The following is a 10,651-nucleotide window of genomic DNA, read 5'->3' on the forward strand; positions in this document are numbered from 1 at the left end:
GTCGGTAAATAGTGAACTCAAATGTACTGTTTAAGTGTATTGTCTTCGAATTTATTTACGTGAGAAACAATAATTTCCTGATATTTTGAAAATGTATCTCTGTTTAAGACAAATTCGAATTTATTTGTCAAAAACTAAATTTGCTCCCTCGATAAAATAATTGTCTATTTTATTGATATCTGAATATTAAACTCGATCACTAAAACTTAGTTTTCAGGAACAGAGTTTAATCTTTAAGGTGAAACCATCCGATAAGATTATGAATAATTTGCAGTTTATACCAATACCTATATCTTGTAGGAATAACAATATCCATACTATTGTGTATCCTCTAGTATTGGTTGATTGTCATTGAAACAATGTTTGCGATTAGCACAATAGGCTGTTATGTCGCTGGAGAGATTACTTGGGTAAACTAGTGAAGTTTATGTACAATAACTTATACAGGTACAATACATTGACACTGCCCATAAACTTCGTCCACTTTTGATATGAGATTAAGTCCCATTTTACCACTTAAGACGTAACTAACTTTGAAACGATCCAATTTATTTCAGGTTAAAATATTTTTATTAGTAAATAAATTTAGTACGACTTGCGACGCAGCTTTCAGGCGTCAGCTCATGATTATACATTCTGTTTTGGTCCGACAATAGCCGATAGATATGTGTAAGTAAATTGAATTTAAATAAATTTAAAAAACTTATACTCAAGTAAAAATACTATTAAATTACAGACTGACATAAATAACCAACATTTCTAAATATAAAAAAAGCATCAACTGTCTACCATTTTCAACAAAACAATTACTTACCAATTTCAGCACTCAAATACAAAGCAAAAACGTAATAAAGAGGGCAAATGGAAAAGAAAGCATGAAAAAATTAACCCTTACCAAAATAAGTTAAGGCACCGCCGAAAGCAAGTAAATAATTGCTTTCCGCTGTTACTGTTTATTGCTGTGACTAAATATTTTGATGTTAAAGCCTTTTTACACGAAATTATGTTTAAGAAAACGTTCTACCATTGTGGAGTTGTGATACCTACTTGAATTAATAACTTTGTGAAATGGATAACATATACGCAAATAGCTATGATAACTGTTTGTTTGCTTGAAAGTAAATCTCAGGAACTACTGGAAAATTCTTTCAGTGTTAAATAGCCCATTTATTGAGAAATTCTATAGGAGATATACAATCACGCTATTATTACTGAGAGCAGAGCAGAAATTAAATATTTTGCAAAAAACCAAGTGAAGTTACGTACACTTAAACTTAAACTGCGCTTAACCCCTCGGACGAAGTCACGCGCTATCACTAGAGGTGGAGTAAAGATATTCATATATTTTATGTACTACACATTACACAACTTTATTTTTTACTTACCGGTTTTTTCGTTCATCAGCCCATGATGCCTACCTAAGCTACCTTTTTTTTTTTTTTTTTTTTCGGGGGGAAATCCTCATGGACTTCCTCCGCCAGGGGAGAGGCGGAGGGGTGTGCCGGACTCTTACCGGCTAAAACCCCCCGGTGTGTCTCCTCGCACGTGGGCACGCGGGGCCGCGGGAGTCCAAATTCCTCCGCAGCCCCGCACTAGTGCTGGCCCGGTCAGTCCGGGCCTCGCCTCGTGCACGGGGTAGTGAGGTGTTTGCCTACCCCGTGCACCGCCTCAGAGGCGCGCGCCGACACTCGCTCGCGCCTCCGCCTCGGGTCCATGGAATAGGGGGCGGGGGGCTTCCCCGAGTCCCGCGCCCCTGAACCCATTCATGGGGGCTGGAAGAGGGCGTTGTCCGCCCTCCTCCTACGCCCGGTGCGCTTTCTGCGGCCGGGGAAGGGAGTCGAGATCTCCCTCTCCCGCTCCGCAGCTTCCTTCTGCGACATCACGTCCTCGCAGAAGGACACCACCGCGTCCCACGACTCTGCGCTACCGACCATCTTCCGCACTACGGCCGGCAGCGACAGATCGCCTCCTACTTCGTTTGTGAGGACACGGCGCTGCTCCTCCCAAGCCGCACACTCGGCGAGAGTGTGTTGCGCCGTGTCCTCCCCGCAATGGACGCAGTGGTGGCACCGAGCGTCCGGCTCCCTGTTTATGCGACACAGGTACTTGCCGAAGCAACCGTGCCCCGACAGCACCTGCGTCACCCTGAACGACAGGGAGCCGTGCCTTCTCCCGAGCCAGTTGTCGAGCACTGGCCGGATCGCCTCGACGGTTGCGAGGCCGGCGGCAGGGCGCAGAAGCCTTTGCCGCCATTCCGCCACCAAGACCTGACGGAGCTCAGCTCGGCGCAGTGCGATCTGTCGCTGCGCCGGCCTCGAGCCCCGTGCCCGCTCTTCCTCGCGCCATCGGTACAACGACGCGAGTACTTTCGCCTCCAGGTCCCAGGGCGGGGATCCGGCCAGTACGCAAGCCGCCTCGTAGGAGATCGTGCGGTACCCGCGGACGACTCTGACGGCCATCGCCCTCTGCGGTTTACGCAGAATTACCTAAGCTACCTAACCTAACCTAACCTAAGCCCAAAAATATCCGACTGTCGATCGGTAAACTTATTTAAAACTGCCAGAGCTATAAATTTCCCAAAATAAACCCTAAAAAAATGAAAGACCAAATTTGACAACGAACGCGACTTTATGCAAATACCTGTCCCCAGAAGACCTCATTTACTGTCCTAACTTAGGCCTTATTTCGGCCTAGTCTACGTTGACATGCAACCTTTTCGTGCCAACTACACATTAAAACTTAAAAGACATTTGTAAATAATAGCCGAACTTATTTTGAGGTCTGTTTTATGAATGTTCAATTTGGTTTGATAACTTTATGATGTTATGAATTTCTTGAGACAGACTTGGTTTCGTTTTTATTTTATTGCATTGTTTCTTCTACTTATAATGACTCAATTCCCTAACAGATTTAGTTTTTGCACAGGAATGAGCGTTAAAAATTGTACAGATTTACATTAATTTTATTCGCCTACAATTACCCAAAAACAATTGAACGTAAAGTTTTAGAAACTGTTTCGCCGACATCTTCTGTGAAAACCTTGACTGAACACCATTTAAAAACGACCGTTTTCCAAGATGTCAATTACAAAATATTTAATCATTAAACTAAAGGATGCCTACAGTTATACTCGTTACTGGATTTTAGTATTCAGCCTAGTATAAGTATTCGGAGCAACTTTATTTAATTCAAACCAAGATCAGATCAAGATCTACCAGCACATCCTGAATTAAAAATATGTCAGTTATAAAAGAGAGCCATGCTTTACACCGTACAGTACTCGGTCTCGCTTCCACACGATACGTTGAGGTAGGCTCTCTGGACTTTTATTATGCCATTTCACAGAAAAATGAATAAAATAACGAATACACTGTTAAAATGAACAATACCTTAATATCAGTTATTATTTCGGTGAATAATGGCGGACAAAAATAACCTTAAATTAAACGACGAAAAGTCATAATTTCCGGCTTATTTTAACGCAGAAAAGTACGGTGCCAGGGCCGTAGGGTACAGTTAAAATAGAATATAAACCAAAAAAACGTATTTTACTAAAAATCTGTAGTAAAAACATTTATGTTACTTTCTGATTTTTCTCTATCTCTCTTTATTGCCTCTTGAAAAGTGATTTCTAACAGCTGTAGCAGGAGAAGCCTTTGCCCAGCAGTGGGGCTATTCCACTACTACTATTCTTCGCTAGTAAAAATTATAAACAATTATAAAAAATAACGTATGTATGTACGATTTAAAATACGTAATATTTAATTTTAAACCCACATTCGAAAACATTTCAGTATTAATTTACTTAAACACGATTCCATGAAATGTAGTTTAAATATAATATTATTTAATTACAAAATATTAAATTACAAAGACAATCCAAACGTGACCTAAATCGAATGGATGAATGTGAAAATACCGCGAAAACCAATCACTATTCAGAATTCGTGCTATATTTTTATTACGATTGAAAAACGACTATGCGGAACCAAACTACCCAGTACAAAAACTCGTTAGCATTACAAAAGAAAAAAAAACGACGAAAAATATTTTTTATTTCAGATTCAATTCAATAAAGTCATTAGTTATTCCGCAGTCATTGAATACAGTTAGTGCCAATTCAAAAATTGATATTTTTGACACGCCCATCCAAACTATTCATAGATAAAAATGGTAAATTTAGGTATACATAGGTGAATGTAATCCAGTTTATTCGAATGACTTCACGTCTACCTGAAAAGTCCTTCAAGCTAGACTGGATACTGTTACGGAGGACCGGATGTAGCAGGTGAGGTCTAAGATCTCAATTTAGCATCTAGATTTGTTTTTATCTTAGATTGATTCCAACGCTGGATGCTTTGACTTAAAAAAAAACCTAAATTGTCCGAGAAAAAGATTCTAAAAAAAAATCACTTTTATGTTTTTTTTTAATATCGAGTAAAAAAATAGGATGATTCAAGTTGAAATTTTGAGTGACGTCACTTACCAGTACACGTTTTACCAACAAGTGACGTTTTTATACAGTAGCTTGTTTCAAACAAATGTTTAACATAATGTCCTTCACAAAATTTCACTTTCCTGCATAACTCAATTATACCTACATAGCACTTAATGATTGCAAGCTCTGAGTACAAACCTCACGCCATACAAATTCATGTGAAACTATTGCTGTAATTACTAATGGGGCTTGCTTTTCAAATGTACAAACGCTGGCCATTTCAATAATGTTTTTATAGCACGCTTGATTTAATTAGCATGATTAGAACTGAATTTCCTGATAGCACTGGGTTTTTAAAACGTTCTGAATAGGTGAATCATTACATAGTATAAAAGAATCCCTCTCTCGGTCACTATTTTCGTTTTAATGATTATATTATCTAACTACTCAACGGATTTTGATGCGGCGATGAGCTGAAACTAATATTCCACAATATACCACAACTTTCTACATTTAGAAAGATTATTTTCTTAGTACTAGACATCTAACAAACGCACTTACATATTTCTACATACATACATGTTAAAGACACAGAACAAATGATCGTGCTGATCACACAAAAAAATATTTTGTCCATGGTGGGATCGAACCCGCAACCACCGGTATAGCAGTCATTGCCACTTACCACTAGACGAACAAATCAGTCAAAACTCGAAAAATGAAACTACCCAGGTCAATCATAAATAAGAGAGTTAATTTTGTGTGACGCTGCTTGACTGATCTCCTCTATATTATAGACATCATAGAGACAACCCTTGATGGATTTAGGATTGAACATAAAAACTGTGTCAAATAATATTTCAGAGTCCCTTCCATTACTGAAAATTACCGTCATCATCCATCTGTCTATTGATTCTCTCTATTTACGGTCGTAAGTCACTTAGAGCGGATTAATACTTTGAATAGCTGTTGAATTGAATATCATTTATTTATATAATTCTGTCAAATATGAGAAGGTACAGAGAAGGTTTAGTAAAATTTAAAGCCGAAAAATGCTGAAAAATTTAAATTTGCTTTAATCTTTGTTGATAATTATCTCATCCATCATAAAAAGTAACTCTTGATTGTCTACCTCTTTACACAACGGCAGGTATTTATTAAAAAGAAATCGAACGGTCACCCATCCAGAGACAAGAGTTAACAAGAAAGGTTTAACCCACACACAAACTCGGTAAGCACAAACACTCCTTTATGAGCGAACACTCAAATACATCTAAGTTACACACTAAGTTACCAGAGAAGGTCTACTTGAAATAATATTAGTATGGATGTGGAAGCGTGATAGCACAATACACAGCGTAGAGCGCCATCCCTCTTCCACCCTACAAAAATATTACTTTAAGACGCAGAAGTAGACACCCAGTATCTTCATAACTTATTACTTCACGGAATATTGTTATTGTTACATACGTGTTACGTAACTTCAACTTGTTATAACAAACCAAGTATATATAAGTATAAAAAGTGAGTATAAGTACCTACTTGGTTACAAAATTGATTTTTGTTAAAAAATATACCGAAGGCTTTTCCCAAGGTCGCTGTAATTAGAGGTTACGGTAAAAAGGTCGTATACTTTAACGTTTCGATCTAAGGAGGTTGGTATTATGTCAACGGAGTGTAGTATGCCTCGTTATATCGCGATATAATACCAAAATGTGAGTAGTTTTCTTGATAATGTCGTTAAAAATAAATGTCACATTTTATCCACGTTCGACTTGTGACGTCATCGCCCACGCATCAGTTTATGATTATATTGGGTTCAAGTTTCAGTATTGTCAGTTTCATTTTCGTTATTCCTAATCTACATTAATGACCTGTGCGCGCTCAACCTCCTTAGGGGTAAAATCTTTACTTTTGCGGACGACACGGCTCTTGTGTTTCACTCTCCGTCATGGACAGAAGTGTTTGACTTCGCCCAGCGAGGATTTAATGAGGTATCCGAGTGGCTGCGTAGTAATTCACTGACATTAAATTCTGCAAAGACCAAATATATGCCATTTTCGTGCCGCAATGCTGGCCCTTCCACAACTCCCCTTTCCATTATAGCCCATGCGTGCCCTAACCCCCATGTCGCAAAATGCGAGTGTACTACTCTAGAGCAAACGCTATCAACCAAATATCTTGGAGTAACTCTGGACCCTTCCCTTAGTTTTAACCTGCACATCGAATCCCTTACTGCTAGAATCCGCAAACTGATTTTTGTCTTCAAGAACTTAAGAGAAGTGGCGGACGAAAGTCTCAGAAAAACGGTTTACTTCAGTCTCTGTCAATCCCTACTTACCTATTGCATTACTACCTGGGGCGGTACCTACAAAACCTCTTTAATGCAGTTGGAGCGTGCACAGCGAGTGATACTCAAGGTATCATCGCTTTTAGAAATCTGCTTTCCCACAGAGGAGCTCTATAAGAAGTATAAAGTTTTAACTGTTCGCCAACTTTTTATCCTACATACGGTTTTAAAGCAACACTCGCTCCTTACCTATACTCAGTCCTCTGGCGTACAGAAAAGACACTTCAATCCCGCGGACCGAGGAAACGCTCATTTTCGCAACCGTTTTGCCAATCGCTTTTTCTGCTTCATCGGAGCATACCTCTACAATAACATAAACAGAAACCTAAATATATTCCCGCTTACGAAACAAGCATGCAAAAAAACTGTCACTGAGTGGCTTCTGTCTCTGAACTACGAAAAAACCGAAAAGTTATTAAAAATAGTAGAATAAAAAAAAAAAAGGAAAATAAATAGGCATGTATATAACACACACACACACATACACACACACACACACAAAATTCACTAGAAAACTAAACACACTCACAATTTAACACTGACATCACTAACATGCCATAGAATAGAATATAATTAAATAGCACAACAATCTGCTCTTGATTATTGCTTAAACAATTGTTTAATTGGCAAGGAGGCCTGGTGGCCAGAAATACAGGCTAACGCCTAGTTCAGGCACCAGTCTCCCACAATAAACTAATGTAATATATTTACAAGGCTAATCGTGTAACTGATGTTGTGGTGAGAAAATAAATATGTTTATTATATTATTATTATTTTAGCCAGAGGATTTGGAAAATAGTCGTAAGTGAATCGTTCCAAAAAAATATTTAGTTTTATTTTTATTAGACAGTAGCTAGATAGAGTCGTGTGTCATGATCAAATGCTCAAACCTGGCCAATATGCGAAGAGGCCTATAGCAGCATTGTATCATATGCCTAGGTATTACTATAGTGTAGTGGTATTACTTCACCGCAATACTGTGATAAACATGGCTAGATTAAAACTTAAAAGATTCCTAAACCTCTAATTATACCTCCACTTTACAACTACTTATATCTTAAATTTGCCAATTTTCCAATCTATCAAAAATGATAGGGTGTTAGTAATTGCATGTACATTCATCGGTATGGAAAATGTTTTTTTTCATTGCTGTCAACTGTGCTCTTCCGTTTATTATTCAGATAGTTTCTATATTCTGTGAATTTTGTAGTGTTATGATCGAGTTTGTTCGGAGTTAACTTTGTAAAAAGGCATTTTGTATCAGCTGTATTTTATTCAGCACGCAATGTTTTTCATCGAAAATATAGGAATTCAAACCTATACCAGTTAAAATCTTATTTGGGTACTTGTTTTATAACAATCAAAGTGCAGTTTACAAGTTCTAAATTTGTTATTTTATATTTATTACTTTTGGGTAAAGGCCTATATTTATACAGTAGGTACAAGTAGTATCCAAAATTTATGTGTCCTATATTTCGCATAGTAATATGAGATATACACCTGATAAACATACCTATAAACATATATATACTTCTAAAAAATATTCATATTAAAAGCACAGAACAAATGATCGTACCTATCACACAAATATTATTTCTGGGCGGGAATCGAACCCACGACGTCAACTTCCAGCTCCTCCTCGACTACATCAGGGCCACTATCCACAGCCAGTCACATCCGCCTTTATTTTTGAAGTGAATCAAAAACTACTCTCGTTTACGACCAAAAATTTCATCTAAGATATTGGATCAATAAGGCTTACATTGTTCAGGGTACTTTAGCAACATTTTCCCGCCATAAAGGATACCCATGATATACAACCTCTGTCCGTAACTCAGGTTAATCGATGACGTCAATATACGTGGCGTGTTCAGCCGTCATATACCACGTACGTGACGTAATAGCTACCGGGAGTCGAGCGCTATGTTTTGAGGAAGGTAGTATCCATACAGCAAAAAATAGTAAACTTTTTGCTGAAATCATCGAAATCACATTCGAAGTGAAACCTACATTTTTCATAGGAAACTTTTTGCTTTTCTCCATCGTAATTTTATTGGTAGTAGCAACAGCAGATAGACTAGTGACAGCTTTGTTAAGCGGTGACTTTTGAATATGCACCTTGGTTTTTTTTTATCTTAACAACATTTATAAGTATTTTCTACTTGAGAATAAATGTTATGCATTGTAAAATCTTTTTCTTGTTATAAAGTTAAATGTATACACCGTGATTTTAGGCGTCTTACAAAAGCAGCCCAGTTCATGTATCCAATGACTAGAACACGTTCATGATAAAAAAATAAGTATTTATGAGATTTGAAAAAAAAAAATGCAATTTTCATTCAATATTATGATGCAATTCGTAGTTTTTTAGAAACACAGCTCTGTTGCGAGCGCGGTCCGAGCCTTGTAACAAAGGTGAGGGGCGCGGGCGGCGGCGTTTTTATCATTTTTAAGAGTATATTTCAGATTTCTCTTGTTTAATTTTCTTTGTACTTATTATCTTAGTTGATGATAAAAAAAATCGCGCCTAGGGGTATTTTACGTCGGATACATGAACTGGGCTGCTTTTGTAAGACGACTAAAAAATCACGGTGTATAACAACAGAAAAATAAGTGTCCGATTTAAGAAAAACATATTGTATTATACAACAATAAACATTTAAATGTTTTCCTTTAAATGACCTAGTCTCAACACTGTTATCGCACCCGCCAATAGTTGACCTGATCTGATTCTAAAGGCAGGCACTTTAATTTATTTTCTTTTTAATTAAGAGTTCAACTCGCTACGCGAAAGCAATCACTGATTCGCTCTCTTTTGCTTCTTTTGTTATGTTTCTTTTTTATTTATTGGTCATGATAACTTAAGTTAGACACGACCATTTATTATATTTTATTTAAATAGCCCAATCCTGAAACACCTGTTTCCAACTACCTCCAAATTTCATGGACAGCATGTAAGACACTGGAAAAGTAGAGTATTGCATAAAAACAGTAAGAAAGTTAATCGTAATAATTGTTTTCAAAAGTAATTTTATGAAACATTATTTCGTAATTCTATCAATCTCAATGTATCATTTCTTATTAAGAAATATTTAAAAAAGCATCTCAATCAAAACATCAAATTATTTTTAAGACGGATGAAGCGGTCTCAAACTGCGCTCATAAACAGATCTATTAAAAAATAACAACAGTTCTAAACTTAGAAAACTAACTCGATAAATCTAATTTTTTCTCTAACTATATTTTTCAGAGCTTTCCTTAAATAGTGTTAAAAAATCTAACTAGCATCCATATTTAGCTGACCTATATAGTAACTCCATTTATTTTCGCCTCGAAAAACTTAACGGGAAGCTGTACAAAATAGTCAATCTAAGTTAAAAAGTCCTTAAAATCGTTTTAGTGGGAAAGGAACTATAATACCAGGCTTTTTACGTTCCACCGTGGGGCATTCTCCTCTTCCCGTATAGGAAAGGTTTGGGCATTGATCACCAAGGTAAATGGCGGTTGGCGATTTAAAATACCAATATTGGGATTTCTGAATTCCTCACGATATTTTCTTTCATAGTCGTCAGTGGTGTCTTAGAATAAATTAAAACATATGTATATCTAACATTGAAAAGTTATTTAAACACTTTTTTATATTGGGATCGAACCTGCTCTTTATGCATACAAATCCATGCAAAGACATAACTCCTATCCAAACTAATAATTTCCGAGTTATTTTGACGCAGATTTACTTAACTATATTCTAGAAATAAATATTATACAGAACAAAATCGACTAGTTTGCCTGTTCGTATTAAAATATAACGAAACTGAATAGCCAAGGAATTCCAAGAATGTAATAAATAGAATAATTATAAT

General features: G+C 36.9%; 1 protein-coding gene across 1 annotated transcript; it reads right to left on the reverse strand.

The window, feature by feature from the left end:
* Positions 1 to 1,850: 1,850 nt before the first annotated feature.
* Positions 1,851 to 4,656, reverse strand: LOC113495084 (the record flags this gene model as incomplete). The annotated part of the gene is made up of 3 exons (XM_026873679.1): positions 4,637 to 4,656; positions 4,364 to 4,398; positions 1,851 to 2,191 (listed from the first exon to the last, which is right to left on the reverse strand). Coding segments are annotated over exons 1-3 (396 nt in total), but the record flags the coding sequence as incomplete, so codon positions are not given.
* Positions 4,657 to 10,651: the final 5,995 nt, after the last annotated feature.

Source organism: Trichoplusia ni, chromosome 6 (genome assembly GCF_003590095.1).
Source record: "Trichoplusia ni isolate ovarian cell line Hi5 chromosome 6, tn1, whole genome shotgun sequence".
Classification (NCBI taxonomy): domain Eukaryota; kingdom Metazoa; phylum Arthropoda; class Insecta; order Lepidoptera; family Noctuidae; genus Trichoplusia; species Trichoplusia ni.